The sequence below is a fragment of the Rhineura floridana genome, chromosome 20 (assembly GCF_030035675.1).
Source record: "Rhineura floridana isolate rRhiFlo1 chromosome 20, rRhiFlo1.hap2, whole genome shotgun sequence".
NCBI classification, from domain to species: Eukaryota; Metazoa; Chordata; class Lepidosauria; order Squamata; family Rhineuridae; genus Rhineura; species Rhineura floridana.
In genome coordinates, this window is record NC_084499.1 from 19,537,475 (window position 1) to 19,560,747 (window position 23,273).

A 23,273-nucleotide genomic window follows, 5' to 3' on the forward strand; every position below is an offset into this window, starting at 1 on the left:
ACTGGGATAGCCTGACTGCTGTTGTCCATGCACTGGTAACCTCCAGGCTGGATTATGTGGGGCTACCCTTAAGGTTGGTCCGGAAGCTGCAGTTGGTGCAAAATGCGGCAGCGAGACTGATCCTGGGGTAGGGTAGGCAAAAATGGGCAGAGCAACAAACGTAAATTTGTGCCTTTGTGTACAGTAGGCTAGTTTCTACACACACACTGCTCTCTGACCTCTATTGAGGGAAGCAAGTAGCATTATCAGAGTTCAAAGACATATTCTAGGCAAGCAAAAATACTCAAGGGAGGGTGCATAGCAGAGCTGGGGGAGGGAAGTGGCCTGTGGAGAGTTCTGAGGGCCAGATGGAGAGGTCTGGAGGGCCATATTTGACTCCTCAGCCTGAGGTTCCTCCACTACTGCTCTTTCCTGTCAAGATTCCCCTTCAGTTTATTGACTCAAATCCAGCCCATTACCAATTCCAGAAGGCAGTTTAGCACTTCCACAGTCTCATGGGACTTTTCCCCTCCAGGATCCTCATCATATAGTTATTTGCTGGACTTGTTTATAAACACACGCACTACATCTGCATGAACAACATTTGTGACCGTGTTCCGGCATCCAGAAGGGTATAGTCTTGTTAATCTGTTGCAAAAGAAAAATGAGTCTTGAAGCATCATAAAGAGTTAACCATTTTATTATGTTGGGAGATTTCTTGGGCTACAGTTCATTCTGCAGATGCACAAAGGGTTACACTTAGCTCACAGATGTACATACACACAGTGTAGAAAAAGACTGGTAAACAGTAGGATTGAACAGAAATTAAATGCAAAAAATGCAGTCTGAAAATTCAGTTTAAGCTGCCAATTTAATTCAAGTATAAGAAAAAAAAGCACAGTAGCCTTTCATGGCCCACTAAGACCCTCAGCAATTTTCAAGTGTTCCATGGAGGAAATGTTTGGGAACCACTGATACACAGATATCTATATATGCCTTGTCTACTCAGAAGATCAAATGAATTCAGTGGGACTCACTCCCAGGTAAGGGTGTACAAAACTAGAACAACAACTGTGAAGTTAAAATCTATCTTAACACAAAAACAGTGCCCCAAAACAAAATTAAGGTACAGACATAGAATGCATTATTATAAAATAATATCAAAATTTTAATATATATATAAACAATCAATATAAAATCCTTATAAGTATTCTTATATAGTAATAAAAAGATGCCCAAAAAATATGGAAAAGGATCAGTGCCCAAACACAATAAAATACAGAATATATAATATAATCAAAGCAATGTCCGTGTGGAAATCAAGGGCAACTTGTAAACAGTGGCCAATGTACATAAATCAATGCCCGTAGAATGCACAATGTATACCATAGCCAGACACGTTTCGACAATTAGTCTTCTTCAGCGGCTTTCATGATGAGTATACATTTTGTATATTATATTCTAAGATATGAACTGGTACGTGAGCTGTTCATTAACTCAATTATTCATTTCCTTCTGTCAATCAGTTATAAAAAATATATTGAGAATTTTGCCAAGACTAGAGCCTTGGGCAGCTATCCTAAATGCATTTACCTAACGCATTTAAGTGATTAAGTGGGGCTTACTTCTGAGTAGACACATGGAAGATTGCACTGCAAGTCTTTAAGGTGCCTCAAGAGGTTTAAATAAATAAAAAAATAAAGGACTGCACCCATGGTAAGTTCCACTGAGAGTAAACAAATTGAAATAAACGGACTTAAATTAGTAATCTTAGTAGTTAAGTTTCAGTGGGTCTACTGTGGGAGTAATTAACATTGGATACAATTTTTATGTAATTTGCTTACCATTTATTATATTAAGAGGTATAAAATTGATAAATAAGTAAAAATTAAAGGAATGCATACAACTAATAGCAGAATCACGGAAATTTGTAGAGGAAATTTGTAATGCCCATTAATTTCAGTGAGTTGTACCCTACTCAGAGTAGGTCCATTGGCATTAATGGGCATGTCTAACTTATGTCCATTCCTTTATATTAGTCTCCTCTGAGTAGAACTGAGTTTGATATATCCCAATGTTTGTCTTCTTCACAGAAGACCCATTGAAATGGATGGACTAACTTTGGCTGTAATCCAATACATTGGAAGAGGCAGCAGTCCAATCCTGAGCCATCCAGCCACCGTCTCTCTCAGCCTAACGTCCCTCATAGGGCTGTTGTAAGAGAACATTGGAAGAGGCAGCAGTCCAGTCCTGAGCCAGCCAGCCGCCGTGTCTCTCAGCGTAACCTCCCTCACAGGGCTGTTGTGAGGATAACATTGGGAGGGGGAGAACCGTGTCTGTACGCCACCTTGAGCTCCTTGCGGGAAAGGCGGGATGTAAATGTAATAACTAGACACATAATAGCGGAGGCCCGCTCGTCAGCGGGCCTGTCCCTCTGAGGAGGCGGCGGCCTGTGAGGCGGCCTTGCCGGGCGCCGCCTCCTCCTCCGCTTCCCTCATTGATTTATTCGTCTCTCCCCGCAGCCAGCGAGGGAGCGAGCGAGGGAGGCAGGCCGGGTTTCCGCCCGCCGCGGATGGGGCTCGCTGGGGTCGGGCTGGTGGCCGCCAGGGGCCTCCGGGAGTCCCGCGAGGGCGACGCAGAAAAGCGGCAGCGGAGAAGAGCCGGCCGCTCCTCCACCGGCCACCCCCGCTGAGGGGGCTCCTCGCCATCATGTCCAGCCTCCACAGGAGCAGGTGTGTGTGTGAGAGAGGAGTAATAATAACAACAATAGCATTGGTCGTTATTGATATTCAGGAATTGGGAAGGTTTGCAAAAGGCCGGTGTGTGCAGGTGATTGTGGCTTCCCCTGTGTGTGTGTGTGTGTGTGTAGGGGGGTTGTGTAGAGGGCTGCTTCCCCCTTCAGAAGGAGCCTCTTCTTCTTGCGTGCATTTTGTAAGGAAGGCTTTGTTTATTGGTATTATTGGTGTTATTTATATTTAATGGACGTGAATTGGGAAGGAAGGGTTGAGAAAGGGAGTGCGTGCAGGAGTTTGTGGCTTCCCCTTTCTGTCTGTGTGGGGTTACTTAGAGAGCTACCCTCTCCTTTAGAAAGAGCCTCTTTTTTGCATGCATTTTGTAGGGGGGGCTATTTATTTATTAGTACATTAATATCTCCTTAACAGACATCAATCAGTTAGGAAGAGGGATTTGCAATAGGCAGGCTGTGCAGATGTTTGTGTCTTCCCTCTTTTTGGGGGGAGGGATTCCTTGAAAAACCACCCTTCTTTAGCATAAACCTTTTTTTCCTTGCATGCATTTTGTAATCCTGAGCTGAAGGGGTTAATTTTTAATAGATATATTTTTCCAAGTAATGAAGGGGCCTCTGCTTTTTTTTTACTAGAAAATTAGATCCAACACTGTCTTGTTCTCCCCCCCCCCCTGCACTTCTTTATTTGGTCTTTCTGCTTATTTTTATACATATTTTTTCCTTGCAATGCAGAAAGGAAGAGAATCCCTTCTCTTTTCCAATTTTTGTGCGTTTCCTTTCCTCTCCACCTCTTACTTGCAACCTCTCTTCCTCGCCACTCCCGCTCCCCCAGTTTGTTCCTCATTTTTTCGCCTTAATTTTTTAAAAGTGTAAAGTCCGCCAGATCCTAATTTTCTTTTTCCCCTTCCTCCCCTTTTCTGAAAGCAATTTCAGCCTCGCTGCCATTTTTGTGCCTTAATTCCACTCTCCCTCTTTTACTTTTTCATCTTATTTATTTATTATTTGATTTGTATCCCTCTCTTCCTCCCAGCAGGAGCCCTTATTTTCTTGGTAAGGGGGTGTCCTACCATGTTTTGGCTTTTGACCCCAGCCAACCCCAATGAGTCTGGAGGAGGCCAAACCTCCTCTCATATAATCAGTGGGAAACTTTGGATCACCTTTTACTCTGTGCCCTTCTGAAATGAAATCATTCTCGCTTTTCTTTCACTCCCTTTCGTAATCAAATGTTGACATGATTACTATAAGGAATGAGTTTGTGTGGGGTTCAAATGCCCCCCCCCCCCGGTAATACTCTGCAGGCAATGTATTTGTGTGTGATTATGAAGTGAGCTTGCCAAAGAACTCCATATCTAGAGTGTCAAGGAAGGAAACTGCTGTGGCTTGAAAATCTCTCCTCTGCTGCAAACAATCCATCCTTCCTGTCTGAGTAGACCTGCTTTTTTGTCTATATCATTTCTCCCTTTGTATGCTCGCAATGCAGAGCCGTTGTTGGTGAGGGTGTGTTTGCCTAAAATGTTGTTTCCAAATAAATGGAGAAACAACAACATGTGGAATGAGGATGAAAGTGCTTCCAGGTCAAAGGGTATAATTCTCTGGGAGATTAGACCCCCCCCCCCATGCTCCTCATTTTCAAAAAAGCAAGCCTTTTTAACTGAAATGTGCTAGTGCTGAATTTCATTCAGTATGAATTTGCATTAGCCAGCTCGCTTATATACCATCCAAGTGCTCTAGCTTCCTGCAGAGTCTTCCCATTTCTGCTAATTGCTGGGCAGTTAGTCCTATAGAAAAGTTAGAAATGTTGTAAAAAAGAAAAAAAAAGTCGTTCCTTTCTGGATTAGACCAGTCCCTCTATGTCTGGCATTTTTCAAACGGTGGCTGGCCAGTTGTCGTGGAAATGTGGCAGTTATTTCCCTATATTCAGCAGTCAGAGGTACACTTCTTCTAATCATGGAGGCTCTGTTTCTCTTGTGGGGGCCTGTAAATGGATATGAGCCGTACAGTGCATTAATTTGTCCAAGTCGCAGTGAATTCCATAAGAAGGAGAAAAAGAGAGAGAGAGAGGTTAGACGTGTCTGTATTTCTAGAGGTAAGGTGGCCGTTTTGGACCAAATGAAATTCAAAGGAAGACTGCAGCATGAAAAGCTGGATTACAAGTTCATCAATAAGTTTAATGCCATCGCTTGTGGGTTAAATTGAGAGAAAGGAAGTTTTATAACGTTGCATGTGTTAATAAGCTTACCATGTCAAGGTACCTGTTTCTTGCAAATGGTTCTCACTATGCTACCAATCCTGAGATCACTGGTAGAGAGAATGTTTTTGACTTTCTGAAATGCTTTTTGACTGCTTTTTCAACAACTATCGTTGTTGTGTTTGCCACCCTTGAGTTCCTTCAGGAGCAAGGGCAGGATGTAAATTGAAATATTATCATCGTGATCAATCTGCTACTGTTAAAGGTGTGTTGATTTAACATACGTACCTGCCAATTAAGTTTTCATTCACTATTTATTTTTATTTAGAATATTTTAGATCACACTTGTGGGCCCATCAAAAGTGGCTTACGTCAAAACCAACAAAATTGTCCTGAGTCTGACGTAGTGGGCTTGAGTCCACGAAAGCCTGTGCCAGAATAAATTTGTCAGGGTGCCGCAAGATTCTTTGTTGTTTTGTTTTATGCCTGTATTTGCTTTTGAGTGCTCAAGGTACTTTGGAGAGGCTTTTCAGTACTCCTGATTTGGGACTAGGAGACTTTCCAAACTTGGCGTGACAAAATCTTACAAGTCACCAAAGGGTCAAACTGCCTTTAAGTGTGCTGTGGTCAAACGTTACCGGAATTGCTCCTGAATAAATGTGCAGTCGAGGCAAGTGGAGGATCTCTGCATTTGTTAGAAATAAAAAACTTGCTTAGTTCCCCAAAGGTAATGGTTGCACAGGGTCTTCAGATGGAAGATCTTAACCTTTTGCCACATTTTATTAGCTTTGTTAAACTTCAATACTTACGGTAAGAACTTGCAGCAGGTGTTGGGGCATGTGGTTGTTCCTGTGGCTTCTTGTACTCGCTTTCCCTTTGTTCAGATAAAAGCCCTTATCGGAACTGCATGCTTTCTCTGGCTGTTTGCAGTTGGCTTGATTAGGTTTTGAGTGCACTTGAAGGAAAAAATCATCATCATCTTGAGCACCATCCAGGCCTGGGGTTTATCCCATTGTCAGGCCTGTAAAAGAAAACCTTATACATGCTTGGACTAAACCATATAAGCAGGGCTGTGGAGTCGGTACGCCAAACCTTCAACTCCGACTCCTCTGTTTTTCCACTGTCCAACTCCGACTCCACCCAAAATTGCTTCTTGTCAATCAAAATTTATTTGGAAGTCAGAGTCGGTACATTTCTACCGACTCCGACTCCACCCAAAATTGCTCCCGACTCCACGACTCCGACTCCACAGCCCTGCGTATAAGTACTGTGTAATACCAATTTGCAATCTCTCAACTGCCTAGTGAGAATGCCGTTGTGTTGTTAGGCTGATAGAGCTTCTTTTTGTTTCATCCTCCTGGCAATTTCTGCATTTGCCAACTGTGTGTGTGTTCCTGCTCCCTTTCCACTAGGATTGCAGAATTTCAAGAGATCCTTGGCGAGAGCAGCATTCTGCTGCAGAAGCTTCGTGAACTTTGTTTTAGCGGTAAGTGACTTTGGCAAATTTTTGCTCTTAATGGGACAGTAGTGGCAGGTCAGGTTTCAGCGCTCAGTCTAAGGCTGCGCTGGTAGCTTGCCATGAGACTATGAGTTGTAACTGATTTATCCTATAGCAGAAATGATGCTTTGATCAGAATAGAAGGCAGCTTACTTCAGGCAACCAAAAAAAAAAAAATTACTGGATTTGGAGATAATAGCTCTCATGTCAGCCAGCCCCTGGGGTTGTAGATACTCGGTCCTTTAGCAGTCATATAGTTAAGATGCCTGCACCCATATAATTCTTGTCCTTCCCCTCATAAACTTTCATTAGATTTGTTAGTCACTTGCTACCTGAAGCTCTGCAAGCGACTCACAACACTGTTAAAAACAAAAGCAAATACATCAGTCCATAAAACCCCAAAACAATAACAACCCCCCCATACAGCCACAGGCCTTCAGTTCCCATATAAAGACATAGCAATCCGTTGCCAGTGCTTTTGTCTTCACTGATCAGCGTTGTGTCTTTGCAAAATGTATTACTCAGTCGTAGACTGGCTCCACACTTGGCCGTCATTGTTCTAAAACTCTGTGCAAGTGGTAAACGTTCACTCATGCTATTTTGTTTTGTGCTGTTTCCCTCTTCTCCCCTGCAGTGAGTGAAGTGGGAATATTGAAATGCTCTTGAGTAAGGTTCTACAATCTGCTGTTGGTTGCTGTTAAAACAGCCAAAGGCTAAACCTTGCTGTCACTGAGTTACTATTTCTATAAATATTTAAACAGAGTAACTCCTTGGAAACTTAAAAGTGCCTGCATACTGAACTTCTTGTCTGTGTTTTTTTTTTAATGCTGTCTTTAGATGTGGAAATGTTCCTTGTCGTAGAATTTGTGTGCTTAAGAAAGATCGTAGTGTAGTGGCTAGTATTTTAGATTTTCAAATGTGGTGACCCAGAGTCAAAACCCTTGTTGGACATGAAGTTTACTGGATTACCCTTTCAGTTATTCTCTTTCAGCCTGGCCTACCTCACAGGGTTGTTAGGAAGATAAAAGGGAGACATGTACTGAAGAGCTGGTGTGATGTAGTGGTTTAAGTGTTGGACTAGGACTGGGTGGCCAGGGTTCAAAACCCCTACTCAGTCATGAAGCTTGCTGGCTGACCTTGGGCCAGTCACTGTCTTTTAGCCTAACACACCTCAAAGGGGTGTTGTGGGGATAAAATGAGGAGGGGGAGAACAATATATGCCACATTGAGTTCCTTGGAGGAAAGGGTGGGATATAAATTATTTGATTTATTATTTGATTTATATCCCTCCCTCCCTCCCAGCAGGAGCCCAGGGCGGCAAAATGTAATAAATGTAAAAAAAAGACCGAAGGCTCTTTGTTCAACAGGTGGAGAATGCTGGAGGGAATAGCAATTTCTTACAAGCACAGTCACGCACACACACGTGGTGAAGGAGGGCTTGTGGTGTACCTTTCTCTTCCAGTTTTTTATATCCCTTTATTTTTTCTTTATCTATACATGGGGGATTAGGCTGTCAATGGTTACCTAGCCCTGATGGCTAAGTTCTCCCTCCACTGTCAGAGACAGTGTGCTTCTGAGTACCAGTTGATGGGAATCCCAAATGGGGGAAGTTGTTGATGGTCCCAGAGCCTACTTTTGTGGTCTTCCCGTTGGGGCGTCTGGCTGGCCACTGTGAGAACAGCATGCTGGACTAGATGGGCCACTGGCATGACCCAACAAGCAGGCTCTTCTGACGTGTTTTATCTTCTGAGTGTTGCGTTTTCCCTTGGAGCTGAGAGAAGGGGCATCCAGGCACCAAGGAAGAGAGATGGGGGGGGGAGAGGGAGGTCCAGCTGATGGGGAAAGACAAGTCGGCAGGCTTGTGTTATTGTTGAATTGTTTGACACGTGGGGAGTGTGTTTTCCCCGTGGAGGACATGGAGAGCCGCCTCTATTTTCCAGGGAGTAGGTGACTTTCACTCTGCAAACCTATTTTGAACTGGATTGTAATGGACAAGTTGCAGATTTAACATTTCATCATAATGAATATTTGTGTAGTATTTTTTTTATAAAGATGGTAGATAGGGTAACATGTATTGACACATTCAGTGTTCCTGGAATTTTTTGATAGCTTAATTCTCAAATGCAGGCCCCTTGCAATGATATATTGATAGTGATACTCCCAGATGAAAAATGCAATGAATGTGGGCTGACATGTGTCTTAGGGTTGTATCCAATGCTAGGCCTAGTCAGAGTAGACCCACTGAAGTTACTCTACACGACTAACTTAGGTTCACTGATTTCAGTGGGTCTGCTCTAATTTGGTAATAGGGTACAAACCCTTGTTTCCTGCCCTCCTTTTGGTGGTGGGTGCCAGTAGTTGACCACATGTTTTGCATGCAGTTAACCGTGCAGCAGTGTGAAAGGGCTATAAAATTCACAAGCTATTTCTTTTGTTTCACAGGAATTCCTTTTGAAGGTGGCTTGCGCTGTCTCTGCTGGAAGGTGGGTTGTTCAGTGGGGTGGGTCACCACTCCCAGTGTGGTCTTTGTGTTTTGTACGGGCTTAAGAGGTTGGGTTGGTTGGAGGTTGGTTTCAAATCATACAGTATCCTGTTATGTATAATGTCTAAGTGCTTTACAAACACTAGTTGGGGGGTGACCCATGACAGGGCCTCCTTCATGGTGGCTCCTCATTTGTAGAATGCCCTCCCTGGTGAGGTGCAGCTGTCTTCCTCTTTTTTAAATTCCAGGAGGAACTTGAAAACATTCCGGTTCACCCAGGGATTTAATGGCTGAAATACATTGTTCCTGGGCACCTTGAAATTATTAGCTGTGAGAATATGTGACTGTTTTTAGATATACATTTAAGTATGCGTGTATTTAGGTATGTTTTTCATTTTATTGTTGTATCACTGGTGTGTTTGCTGCTGTGAGCTCCTTTTAGGAGGAACAGTGGGATATAAATTTAGGGTTGTATCCAGGGCTGTGGAGTCGGTACGCCAAACCTTCGACTCTCTCCTCTATTTTTCCACTGTCCGACTTCAACTCTGACTCCAACTCCTCTATTTTTCTACTGTCCGACTCTGACTCCACGCAAAATTGCTTCTTGTCAATCAAAATTTATTTGGAAGTCAGAGTTGGTACATTTCTTCCGACTCCGACTCCACCCAAAATTGCTCCCGACTCGACTCCACGACTCTGACTCCACAGCCCTGGTTGTATCCACTGTTAGTCCTACGCAGAGTAGTCCTATTGAGAATAATAGTCATGACTACTTTAGATCCATTAATTTAAATAGATCTACTCTGAGTAGAACTTCGGTGGATGCAGCCCATAATAAATAAAAATTGGGTTGGTTCTTGTAGCAAACCCCATTTTGCAGATGGAAAACTGAGGCTGCGTGAGAATGCTTTTTCCCAAGGATATTCAGCTGCATTCTTCTAGGGTTTTCATGCAGTGACTAGCTAGCCATAAGCATTTCTCTGAATAACCTTTGTTCAAGGCTGCCCTTGTTCATGCTGCTGTCATTATACAGATCCTCTTGAACTACCTCCCTGTGGAGAGAGCCTTATGGAACTCCCTGTTGAAGAAGCAGAGGTAAATCAATCTTTCCTGCAGCCTTCATTCCCGCTTCACGAAGTGTAGATTGCTACTTCTGTTTTTACAGCTCAAACTCCTCTTGCAAAGTGACAATCAGTGCTGCAGCCCTAGTTTTACATTCATTTTTATTTACTTAAAATATCCTTACACTGCTTTTCGTTTAGAATATCCGCTGAGGTTTATGATAAGGCTTGGAGGGCCAGCAGGGCAATAATATCAGGTTAACTTGCAACTTTGCATATCAGGAAAACCTCAATATAGCACATTTTTGTTCAAAAAAGAATTCTTTCATGTCGCTGACTTTTAGAAGTGAGAGCCATATTTTTAAAAATTGCCTATTATAACACACCAGTGATGAAAAACCTTTTAAAAATGAAAATGACCTGATTAAAACTGTCCTTGCTGTAGATTAATCTACTAATGAAAGCTTCCAGCCTTTTGTTTAAAAATTAAACTAGCTGCGTTAGACACATTAGAATAGTGACATTTGGATAACACAGAAAAGCAAATGTAAAAAGTGTAAGATTGGACTCCTCCTAGATGTATCTAAAGCAGAACTGACTTAAGACCACCAAATAATAGAGGAGCCCTCAATCAATGTAACATCATAGAGCCGCCCTGGGCTCCTGCTGGGAGGAAGGGCGGGATATAAATCAAATAATAAATAAATAAAATAGATCCAAACTTGTGGCAGCACCGGCGATATGTGAAAGTATTGCTCCATAAGATGTTGATCTGAGCTGTGGCAACTCAGTTGAGTGCAAAGAAGAGATTTTGCATACTTCAGGGAAATACTTCAGGGAAATGGTTGAAAGTGTGAACCAGGCCAGTGTTAGTTTCTGTTATTGTTAAAAACTTCATTTCAGTGCTCAGGATGGCACTCTCCTCTGCCTGGCTGACTGGCATGAAGGGTATTTGGATGCAAATCTGTTTCCTAATGTGACATTTTCCCTTCCTTCCCCTTGCTGAAGGGAACTGTATGCCCAGTTCTTGAAGGAAATGATTATACAGCCTGGGATAGCCAAAGCCAACCTTGGTGTCTGCAGGGAAGATGTGACGATGGAGGACCATGTAAGTGCAGCGTGAACATTAAGGCCAAATCGTGGGCACCAGTCTGGGATTAGGGATATTCTGAACCATGCGTTTATTTTAGGAAGAGTCTTTATCATTTTTAAATATATATTATAAGAAACAAACAATATTCCAGAATAAATGTACAGCACAATCATATACATGTCTATTCAGGAGTAAGTCCCATTGCATTCAGTGACTTACTCCTAGGAAAGTGGATATAGGGTTGTACCTTTCATTCCTTAAACTCTTCAACTCCTATACTAGGAGAGTTATATGGGACACGCGGCGCTGCCTTGTATTGGCCGAGATCATTGATCCCAGAGATGCCTGCCAATGTGGAGAGCTTTAAACAGTGACTAGACAAATTCATGGAGGGTAAAGCGATCAGTGGCTACTAACCCTGATGGCTGTGTTCTGTCTCCACCATCGGAGGCAGCCGTCCTCTGAATACCGGCTGCTAGAAACCATAGGAGGGCAGAGTTGCTGTCGCAGTCAGGTCATGCTTGTGGGCTTCCTTTGGCCTGATCCAGCAGCCAGGCTCTTCTGATGTTCTTGTAAGCATTTTTCAGTCTTTGAAAGCCTTCCTTGCAGTCACCTTGGCTTCTTCTCTCAAATTCTTCTGTAAAGCCCCTGAATCCAAACCCAGATAGCAGGTGGAACACTTACTTCAAGGACAATGAGGTGTTGCTGCAGATCGACAAGGATGTCAGGTATATGAAGTGTGTGTGTGTGAGTGACACAGAGAGAGAGTGGGTGTAGGGGAGAAATGTGGTCATGTAATTTTAAAGTGTTAAATCCCCACTGCCAGAGTTTTATCTGCTTCGGGGCGACTCCTTTTGACGGTTGCGCTTCGCCTACCCTCTTAAAATTGTGGTGAATTCTTTTCTGCCCATCCAGGAGGCTATACCCCGACATGGCATTCTTCCAGCGCCCGACCGAGTACCCCTGCCTGTTGATCCTAGACCCCCAGAATGAGTTTGAAACCCTGCGCAAGCGAGTGGAGCAGACGACGCTCAAATCGCAGACAGTGGCGCGGAACCGGAGTGGTGTCACAAATGTAAGGGATACAGAGAACCGCGCTCTTTAACTTCTGGGCCCTGGGGGTGGCTGGACTACAGCTCCCATCATCCACCACCCAGCTTAGCTAATACTTGGATGATGGGAGTAGTAGTCCAACAACACATGGGAACCCAGGATTGAAAAACACCGAAATGGAGAACACCTTCAAGACAGAGGACTGCCCTCTGTAAAGTAAGACACGTGCTGGCTTCCAGGCTTAATTCAAAATGCTCTTCTTGATTTGCAGTCTGACATAGTCCACGACCAAAATATCTCAAGCCCCATCTTCTTCTGTAGGGACCTGAAGTCCCCCCTTCCCCCAAAGAAGATGAGGAATTCATTGCAACATGTGGACTTTCATATACAGGAGTCTCCTTTTCTCAAATACTAATTCAAACTTGGGAGTTGATGGATTATACTTTTTGGCAGTATCTCTGAAGTTGTTTTTAATACATAGATGGTTTTATAGTTTGGTTTTACGAGTGTGATGATTTTTTTACAATGATGTCTTAGGCCAACTTGTATTTCCCACCAGAACTAAAGATGGCCGCCAACTTGATCTAGCAAGGCTTACTGTATTTTTATGTAGGCGTTTGGAGAGATGAGGTTGAAATGTTATTTTAATAACTGAGATAACAGAGGTTTCGCTTGCCCTAGATCTGGTACCAAAAATGCTTTCCGGTATTCTTTTCCTTCCTTTGTTTTCTCAGGTAAGTTCTCCTCAGAAAACGCCAGCACCTAACTCGCTGAACGAGTATGAAGTTCTGCCCAATGGCTGCGAGGATCACTGGGAAGTGGTAGAACGAATCCTTTTCATCTATGCTAAACTGAATCCGGGGATAGCCTACGTCCAAGGGATGAACGAAATCGTAGGCCCACTTTACTACACGTTTGCTACAGACCCCAACAGTGAATGGAAAGGTAAGAAGAATGGATTCCTCCTTGAACGTGCTCGACTGGTTTGCATGTAACACTAAGCCATGGTTTATTAAACCATGGTTTGTTTGTTCATCTGGGGGACTTCTCCTGGTCTGTTAAAACACTTGACTTGGGAGAATTATTGCCTTTTTATATTGAAGCCCACTGTGGGACCTTCTGGTAAAGAGTGGGTAAGAACTCCAATAAATGTGCTCACGAGGCCGCTTTCAGGCTTGTGGCCTTGTGAATGACGCTGACGGCGCTGTCCTTTTCTCCCCATACAGAACATGCAGAGGCCGACACTTTCTTTTGTTTCACTAACCTCATGTCTGAGATCAGGGATAACTTCATCAAGAGCTTGGATGACTCCCAGTGTGGCATTACCTACAAAATGGAGAAGGTCTACTCCACCTTGAAAGAGAAAGACGTGGAACTTTACATGAAGCTGGTGAGGAAAGTGGTTTTTCGGACAGAGTTTCTGGGAACCTTGAGATGTGTTGGAAGCACATTTGGGGCTTCTTTAATGAGAAGGTCAGCCGTCTGGGCATACTAGTTGCTGGGGACCACAAGCGTGGAGCGTTGCTGTTGTGTTCAGGTCCTGCTTGCGGGCTTCCCATTGGGGCACCTGGCTGGCTGCTGTGAGAACAAGATGCTGGTCTAGATGGGCCACTGGCCTGATCCAGCAGCCAAATTCTTCTTCGCCATGATAACTGAGAATGAAACCTCCACACCCAGAGGCAGTCTATCTTGGAATACCAGTTGTGGGGCATCACAAGTGGGGAGAACACTGTTGTGTTCAGGTCCTGCTTGCGGGCTTCCCTTTGGGGCATCTGGCTGACCACTGTGAAGACAGGAGGCTGGACTAGACGGGCCTTTTCTCCTGATCCAGCAAGGCTCTTCTAATGTTCTTAAAGGAGCATTCCCTCCCACTCTCCACACTGGCATTCTTATACGGAGATATTAGTTTTGCTTGGAGTCCCCAAGGCAGCCTTGGGGGGGTCTCCAACTTGAGGCTCCGTGTGCAGATCCTTCTTCAGCTCTGGCCTCCAGAATCCTCCTGAGCCATGCTGCCTTCGCTCATGATTTGTCTGAATCTGATGCATAGGAACTTAGGAAGCCGCCTGACACTGAGTCAGACCGTGGGTCCATCTAGCCTAGTATGGGCTACACTGGCTGGCAGCAGCTCTCCGGGGTTTCAGGCAGGGGACATTTTCAGCCCCACCTGTTGATGTGGGGGATTGAAACTGGGGCCTTCTGCATTCAAAGCAGGTGCTCTGCCACAGCTACAGCCCTTCCCCCCAAACCCTAACTTTCAGTCCATCAAAAGTATTGGAATGTTTTAATCTAACTGATGTGATTCAACAATATAATGCAGTTTGGTTGAAAACGATGGAAGGTGAGGACCTTAATTGATACAGAGTATTATGCTGTAACGATGCAACTATTTTATTATGGGTAGGAACATTCTTCACAGACAACTCAACTCAGTTTAGTCAGGTTCCAGAGAGAACATTGCACAGAGAATCTAGGCCCCTTCAAGACAATAACAGAAAACATTATTCCTGAAGAAGGGCTGGCTGGCACTGGAAACTTTGGGCTGCAGCATTTTTTTTTTAAGCCTGCATGCAGAAAATGTCATTTGAATAGACTCAAATGGCGCCTCTTTTCTCTTGCAAAATAATAACTTCAGTGACCTGGTAGAATTTCATTTTTCTTTAAAAGCTCAAGGGAGAAGGAAACTTGGCTCATCGAAAGCCACAAACTTCCTCTGGAGTGGTGTGGTAGCTAAATGAAACTCGAAATTTAAATGTCTGGAGAGTTACTGGCAGAGAATTAGCCGCCTTGTAGTGTTGTTAAGCAACTAAAAGAGGGCACCGGCGATGGCTTTTTAGCAAAGCTTTGAAGTGAAATGAAATCCGAGCCGGCTCCTCAAGCTGTTTGGCCTAGCTTCAGCGTGTCCTTGAACTTGTACTTTGGAAACTGTGTGATCAGCACCAAACAAATCCAGCAGCTGCCTGATTGTGCCTTTGCTGGCCTATGGGGCAGGGCCGTAGCTCTGTGGCAGAGCACCTGCTTGGCATGCAGAAGGCCCCAGCTTCAGTCCTTGGCACCTCCAGGTAGGGCTGGGAGTGTCCCCCTGCCTCACACTCTGGAGAGCCACTGCCAGCCAGTGAAGACCATACTGAGCAAGGGGGATCAATGGTCTGACTTGGGATATGGCAGCTTCCTATGTCCAGTGTGGCATAGTGGTTAAGGTGACTACAACCTGGGAGACCAGGGTTCGAATCCCCACACAGCCATGAAGCTCCCTGGGTGACCTTGGGCCAGTCACTGCCGCTCAGCCTCGGAGGAAGGCAATGCTAAACCACCTCTGAATACCGCTTACCGTGAAAACCCTCTTCGTAGGGTTGCTGTTAAGTCGGGATTGACTTGAAGGCAGTCCATTTCCATCCCTGTGTTTCTCCTCTCCGTCCCAGATGTTAGGGAAAAGGAGCAGATGCCTCCCCTGCCCCACGCACCTCCAACCCCCCCCCTTTAAAAAGTGATCTGAAACTGGGCTTCGCTTTCTGCTTCCTCCACCAGCAAGAGCAAAACATCAAGCCCCAGTTCTTTGCCTTCCGCTGGCTGACGCTCCTGCTCTCCCAAGAGTTCCTCTTGCCGGATGTCATCCGCATCTGGGACTCCCTCTTCGCCGACGACAGCCGCTTCGACTTCCTGCTGCTTGTCTGCTGCGCCATGTTGATGTGAGCACCGGCGGGGCCCTGCCTGGATCGCACATCTAGCGGAGCTTCCCCCCCCCTTCCTTGCAGTTCTGTACGACAAAGATGGCAATGGCTATGATAAGCGTGAAAGGCTTTTTAATAAATAAAAGGAACAGGGTAATTCATAGAGGAAAGCAGGTCCATCAGTGACCATTAGCCGCAGTAGTGTAGTGGCAAATTGAAAAGTGTAGGGTCCCTTCATGTTAGTTAAAGCCACACCCCCTCCCCCCCAGCTGTTTTATGTTGCAGGGTTGATAATGAGGACCTTGTTAATGGCTTCTCCCACAACAACAGACATCCCTAGGAGCCAATAAGTATGAAAGGGGAGAGTGTTTGCTGCTGGGAAGAGTCTTCTCCTTTCACTCTGATTAACTCTGATCAGTTGGCAAGGTCTCAGAAGCATGTTAGAATAGCACACTCATCTTTTCATTCTGACTGGCTCGTACGATGCTGAAGATAAAGGGACTCTGCTGTGACCCTGCTCCCAAAGAGTAAGGGAGACCCTCCTGAGACCCCAGATGACTACACCCCTGATTAGCCATAATAGCTATGTGGAGCCTCTGTGTCCAGAGGCAGTTCACTCTGAATATTAGATACTGGAGACAAGCAGGGGCGATGGAAGAATGGTTTTGATGGCTATCATTTTTGTTGTATGCTTGTATGTAGGTCTGGTGTGGGGAACTGGGGGCTGTACGCCATGCTAGTCCTACTCAGAGTAGACCCATTGAACATAACAGACGTGACTAGGTTTGTTAATTTCTACTCTGAGTAGAAATTAGTTGAAGACAACGTTGGATCCAGCCTGCCTGCCCCACGTGCCAGATTTGACCTGGTGGGGTGAGGGTCACCTGCCTGTCAATCACCTCACATCATTAGGAGGTCAGGAGACAAATTGAAAAAGGCTTGTTTAAAGGCCAGCTGTCAGCAGCAGTCAGCTGACTTCTTAAGCGTTCTCTCTTCTGAAGTCTGTTTGTGAGCAGTTTATTCTTCCTGATTCCCATGTCTTGCATGTTAAGCACCATTGTCCTTCCAAACCATCCTGTCATTGTCAACAAGAGCATTCTTGTCTTTGATCATTTCTTTTTCTCTCTGCCTCCTAGACTCATTCGGGACCAATTACTAGAAGGAGATTTCACTCTGAATATGCGACTTTTACAGGTAAAGCCCAGTAAGGAAAGCTCCTCAGGGGTCCCTGCCAAATGAAGTAAGGTGGGCAGCCACCAGAGAGAGGGGCCTTTTCAGTAGTGGCCCCCAGGCTATGGAATGGTCTTCCCAGAATGCTCGCCTGGCACTGTCTCTATGGTCTTTTTAACACTGGGTGCAGACCTTTCTGTTTGCCCAGGCCTTTTAGACAAAATTTAAGGTAATCTGGGTCTGTTGTTTTTTTTAAAATCTATTCTTAATTTTGGGGGTGCAGCAAATTCTCTTTTATTGTATAATTTATTATTATTTATTAAATGTATATCCCACCCTTCCTCCCAGTAATATGAAGGTTTTCCCTTTTTTAAAATGGTTTGTTTCACTTTTGTATTTCAATTGTTTTTCCTTATTTATCGTAAGCTGCCCAGAGAACTATATGTTATGAGGTGGCATACAAGTGCCATAAATAAACATGCCTACCCAGATATATAACTTAGTTACTGATATTTGTTCCTCATTTATTTAACTGTAGCTTTAATTTTGATGGTTTTATGTATTTGTTTTTTACTTGTTCTGTGGATTTTAGCTTCGTTTTTATCTACAACTTTATTTGTACACCGTTTAGAGCTCTTGGATTAAGTGGTTTATAAATCTTCTAAACAAGTAAAAGCATAGAATAGTTCACTTCTTAAATAGGAGTGGGCTCTGCAAGGCACACATAGGGCCAGCCTTAACCTTAAGCAACAATAACATTGTTGTTCTGTTGTTTTTGTTATCTTAAGCAAGGATAACATTATTTATTTATTTATTTATTTTATTTATATACCGCCCTAAGCCAAAAAGGCTCTCTGGGCGGTGTACATCTTGTTGAATTTATATACCACTTAATGTCCAGATGGCGTCTAAGCAGTTTACAAAACATAAAAACCAATTCTACAACATAGCTGAAATACAGAATAGTTAAAAATACACCATAAATCTAAATGCACAATGAAGCAGTCCTGTTAATACCTTAGAAAATAAATGGCCATGATTAAAATACTGCAATAAAACAGTCTCGCTAAAACAGCAATTAAAACAGGAGACTCGGGTTGAGAGATCAAGGGAATGCCTGTGAGGGTAGTAACATCCATCACCTGTGTCAAAATCCACAAGGACAGGGGTGCTGGCTATACGCCAGCCATGCGGGAAGCTTTCTTGATGGTCACAAGGGCGATCCTAGCCAGTGGAATAACCAACCACCCTTGCTCTCCAACAAATCCTCGCATTCAAATTCTTATTTTATTCAATGCAGGATTACCCCATCTCAGATGTTCACCTGATTTTGAAGAAGGCAAAAGACCTTCAGGACTCCAAGTAGCCCTGGTGTGGCAGGTCCCTGGCGGTGGAATACATTGTTGGAAGCTCCTGCAGTCTCTGTGGAGCGTCTGCCTTTATGTCCTGGCTCTCTGCCTTGGAGAAGATTCCTTCTACTCTATTAATTCCCAAGAGAGTGGCTTTCAGTTTAGTCGGGCCTTGTGCTGTTAACGTTTCCTGGATCTCGTCTGCTGAAATGACTCCATGTTGAGTGATCATTCCCTGTAATTTCTTTTCTATAACATCTCCAGATGAGGAGATGGAAACACACATTTCCCTGTCACTACGGAGTGAACGATAGCGAGGGGCATTTTGGAAGCAGGTCCTTCTGCACAAAAGGTCTTCTGGAACACACACAGGACAGGAACCCAGTGGGATTTAAGAGGTAGCATCTTTTTTGTAACTTGGCTACCTTCTTCGGTGAGGAGCTGCTGGAATCACCTTCTACCTGTTAAGCCTCTTCTGTACATCCCCCCCCCCCCATAGCTACATAGCGGATGCATCTCTGACTCTTCCTCCAAGGGAAAGGAGTATATAGGCCTGGATTTCCCCAAGCAAAGCGCTCTCTCAGGGTCCCCTCTAATCTAATTGTGTCCCATCCACCCTTTCTTTTGGATGTTGGCTATTCCTGGAAGCTAGTTCCAAGCAGTTAAAATGAAAGATTTGTTGAATGAAGTGAGATTGGCGGTATCACTTATTGCCTTAGAGAGGGCATCCTCTTCCTCTGTTGCTGAGAGATTGCAGGTCATAAGGTGCCAGGCGTGCCAGTGCTATATGGCTCCCTGTCCTGGCGGCGAGTGGACTGTACGTAAGATCTTGATACCCAAAAGGCCAGTGAGAGAGACGTTATAATATTTATGTAACGAGCAAATGCTCTGAGATGAAGACCCAGGTCTTTTTCTTTCTTCTCAATTGGTATAACCATTTTTATCTTTCACGGGTTGGGGGCAGATTGGCAGTCCTACTTCGATAAGTTGACTGCTTGGAATGATAACCCAAATGCACCTTCCCTGTCCTGTCTTAGCTTTCGCTGTGGCTTCTCAGGGTGTGGGCAGATTGTCAATCCTCCTTGTGTAAGGATCTGATGGACCCAAAACATTTTCCGTGTCCAGCGACAAATGGATTACGGGATGTGGCATCACCAAAGGGATGCTTCTGGCCTACGTAGGTGCTGGTGACTCTCCCTGCGACCTAAGGATGCCCGACAAGTTTGTGCGGTGGGGATGTAGCAGCATTAGGTTCTACAGGACACCCCCCCCCCGGGATTCAGGGAAGAAAGTGACAGCTTGATGGAAGGTGTAGAGCAGGTGTATGGAACCGTTGGCTCTCCTGTTATAAACTCCCATCAGCCCCAGCAAGCCTGGCCATTGGCTAGGGATGATGGGCGTTGTAGTTCAGCAATATCTGGAGGGCCAAAGGTTCTCCACACCTGGTGTAGAGGCTAATAAAAGCATAGTGCTTCAAGCAGAAAGAGGCTGGTTGTTCCAGACTGGAGTATTTCAGAATGTTATCAGATGAAGCTAGCATTCTCTTATCATCCACACAGTTTGAGCTGGTTTTGTGATGTGGGGGTGAGGGGGAGTTTGCTTCTTGGTGTTTGTTTTATCAGGTCCTGCATAGCTGATTCACATCTCACTCTTTCTTTTGGTAACAGAGGCAAAATCTCCAGATATATTTAGCCAGTGTAGTGATATGGATGTAATGAGGAAATGCTCTGAGAGAAAAGTCATGTCTGCCTTGGAGATGCTTTATGCCTTTTCACAAGGGTCCTGCAACTGTGAGCTGTCTTTTTGGGGATAAAATAAGCTGCCAGTCCTTTGCAAGGAAGGAAGTCCGCCTGAAGTGGCTTGTTAGAAATGAGGTGGCAATGGTTTCTCTCTCTCCTCTTCTGACACAGCCTTGCATGTGTCATCACACTCCTGATTCTATCTTTTTACAGGTGTTTTCATTGCATTGAGCAAACCATAGCACTTAAATTTGTGGCTTGCTTTGTTGTCTCTGTACCCATCGGAGGTCTGGAAGAGTTTTAAGTAAATTGGTGAGGATCATGATCCCAGCCTCCACTTTTGAAGCTGTCAGTAGCTTTGCACTTGGACTCTGCCACTTTTGCAAACCTCAAAGTGAAGACAAAATGAGCCTTTTTTTAAGATAATCAGAAGTGTTGGGTTAAGAGGTATCACTGCCTGTACTGATCCCATTGGCATCTCTGTTTACAAACTTTTGGAGGGCTTCAAAAACCCTCTTTGACCAGAGACAACACTGGTATGAAATAAAGTGTGTTTCAGCAAAGGAAAAGATTGCTTTTTCATATTGCTTTCAACTCTTTGCATTTTAAAAAAGGGACCATTTTGCCTCGAAGTAGCAGCCTCTGCTAAGGGCAGGAGACGCTTCCTATAAAAGTGCTGCTGATCTGATTAGAGTGAAGAGTTAGACCCAAGGCCCGGGGTACGAGCAAGTTTCTGGTCCTAAACTTGTATCACATTATAATATATTCCACATCCACACCATACATTTAAAGCAAGTGGCTTTCCCCCAAACAATCCTGGAAACTGTAGTTCATGATGGGTGCTGGAGGTTGTAGCTCTGTGAGAAGGGTAAACTGCAGTTCCCAGGATTCTTTGGAGGAAGCTGGGTGCTTTAAATGGGTGATGTGGATGTGACCATAGACTTCAAGAGTTCATGTCTTTGGAAGTGTGTTGGAGGTGGTGGAGAAAACGCTATTGCAGAATTGCTTGATTCTTTGTTTTGTTTTAATTCTCTAAGAAGCCAGAGGGTGGTCCTGTCTGCATCAAGGGGGGCAGTGGGTTTCATTAAGTCAGAACTGCATTATATTACCCGTGTGTGTGTGCATGCCACGAAAAAAACCCCAGTAATATTCTTAATTCCCCTTAACATCCTGGGCAACTTTCCTTTGCCCTGTGGTCACAGGTTTTTGCTATACACACGCGCACACACACACACGTTGCACATCACTGGCTGGAAGATGTTGAATGCTTTAATGCTGGGATGTGGATGATGTTGTTGTCTAGGGTGTTATTCAGGAGGAAAAGAGGTATTTAATGTGTGTTTACTGTTTTCCCCGACAACCACGTTTTAATGTAATGTACACCTTTGACTTGGTTAAAAAGTTCTTGAGATAGTTAACAGCTGGCCTTCCAGGGGATCAACAATGGTTCGGAATTTGGCCACAAATGTACGTGAATGTCCCATATGTATGTAAAAGACTTCTAAAACACCCTGTGAGATGTTTGGTGGGGTGGATCTTTCTACAACTTTTTCAAGGCAAACACTCTTCTTGATAAAATAAAAAAACCCAAGAATTCCAGTATCCTCAATATGGGTTTATTAAGCATGGCTTAAGACTACCCCTCCCTTTCCCCCTTTTTTTCTTTTTCTTTTTTTGGTATTCTAAAAGCGTTTCATGTGAATTAATGCTGGAGATGCCCTTACTGTTGCTTCAGACAGTGTGGCACCACTTCTAGAGTTTGTTTAAAAAAAAAATGTTTCTGTGGATGTTTTGAGAAATTGTAAAACCCATCGTGTATGGGGCAGACAGAGAGAGACACAGGGTAGTTTGCTTGTTTTCGAAGACTGCACGCCGCTAGCCATTGCAGAACTTGTTTCATCTCCATTTAATTTAACGTGGTGTTTCTGTTTTAAGATTGTGTCTGGCTTAGTTCCTGTCAGCATTTTTTAAAAAACTCTGTCATTGATTTTTGCAAAAATTATGGATTAAATGAAACGAATGGTAACATGGGAAAAATCTCTCTGTCCCTCAAATACAAGTTCACAAGCATTTGATTTGTATGGGAAATGTTCAGTAAACTGAAATGACTGATCGGGGCTGACCTCTCACTTCACTGAGGTGTAAAGAAGGGGAAACTGTTTTGAGAAGTAACAGCAAAGGTCTGGTTGAGTATCTCTTAATGGGTAGGCAACCTCTGGCCCGCAGGCCTAATTAGGCCCAGGTCGGTCCCAGTTTGGCCCGTGAGATCATTTTCCCCAAACCCTGTCTAACTGTCCCACCACAGCTGACATAGTATGTGATGTCAGGACTGGGACAGGTAAGGATGTGGCTACAAGGAAACAAGTCTCTCCCCCCCCCCCCTTTGGAAGCAGGGCTTGCTGTCATCACTGACAGCAAGCCCTGTTGGGATTTGCATAACAGCGTTCCACATTGTAAGTGTATTATATACACTTAAGGAGTATACCCTAAGAAGTTTTATCGTTATAGATTGTGTAAGGTGCCTATTTTTTTTAAGTGATAAAGGAGATACTTCTCAGACAGAATGTTTCTTCTTTGCCTCCACCCTCCCTTTTTTTCCTATATGGTATTCTTCACTATCCAGCTCAGGGAGATGGCAACGTACAGGGTCTATGAGCAGCAGTGATGAGAAGAGGTGTTGTGTTAGGGTTAGGATATTTGTTACGTATCAAATGTGAAGAACACCCCAGTACCTCTACACAGGGCTGGGTTTTTTATTGCCACTTGCGAAGTGCTCTAGTTAGATGGCCGGTGGCTGGATTGCAAATTTTGTGTTCAGTTTCATTTCTGTTAGAAGAAAATGCATGTTGGGGGTTAAGGCAAGGGGGCCTCTTGACCTTTGACCTGTAGCTTAGGCCTTTCAGCTTGTCTTCCTGCAGCCCTGGCGATGCTGAAGGGCAAGTGTATTTCAGGGACCAGCCCCGTCGCATTCCACCCCTTCGCCACCTTCTTTGTTATGTGCCTTCAAGTCAATTATGACTTATGGCGTCCCTGTGAATCAGTGACCTCCAAGAGCATCTGTCATGAACCACCCTGTTCAGATCTTGTAAGTTCAGGTCTGGAGCTTCCTTTATGGAATCAACCCATATCTTGTTGGGCCTTCCTCTTTTTCTACTCCCTTATTTTATGTATTTATTTATTACATTTATACCCTGCCTTTCTTTTCATGGTTAAAACCCGAGGCGGCTTACCTATGGTTCCCAGGTGG

At 44.2% G+C, this 23,273-nt stretch overlaps 1 protein-coding gene across 3 annotated transcripts; it reads left to right on the top strand.

Moving 5' to 3' along the window:
* Window positions 1–2,187: 2,187 nt before the first annotated feature.
* On the top strand, window positions 2,188–22,063 carry TBC1D13 (TBC1 domain family member 13). Of its 3 annotated transcripts, none has more exons than XM_061604188.1 (12): window positions 2,188–2,360; window positions 2,502–2,711; window positions 6,326–6,399; window positions 8,854–8,894; window positions 9,927–9,988; window positions 10,963–11,062; window positions 11,693–11,775; window positions 11,963–12,122; window positions 12,835–13,045; window positions 13,327–13,490; window positions 16,905–16,962; window positions 18,239–22,063. In XM_061604188.1, the coding sequence occupies exons 2-12, from the start codon at window positions 2,689–2,691 to the stop codon at window positions 18,469–18,471; spliced, it is 1,209 nt and encodes a 402-aa protein (XP_061460172.1). In that variant the 5' UTR covers window positions 2,188–2,360; window positions 2,502–2,688; the 3' UTR covers window positions 18,472–22,063. The 3 variants fall into 3 exon arrangements, with proteins under 3 accessions (XP_061460172.1, XP_061460173.1, XP_061460174.1); XM_061604189.1 differs by having other exon boundaries at window positions 2,188–2,317; XM_061604190.1 differs by adding an exon at window positions 15,626–15,786 and having other exon boundaries at window positions 2,190–2,711; window positions 18,239–18,402.
* Window positions 22,064–23,273: the final 1,210 nt, after the last annotated feature.

Bases quoted from the DNA above. Each gene is read 5' to 3' on its own strand.
- TBC1D13 (XM_061604188.1), top strand. From the start codon at position 2,689: ATGTCCAGCCTCCACAGGAGCAG. The intron at 2,712-6,325 runs GTGTGTGTGTGA...CCTTTCCACTAG, and splicing joins TCCAGCCTCCACAGGAGCAG to GATTGCAGAATTTCAAGAGA. The intron at 11,776-11,962 runs GTATATGAAGTG...CTGCCCATCCAG, and splicing joins CAGATCGACAAGGATGTCAG to GAGGCTATACCCCGACATGG.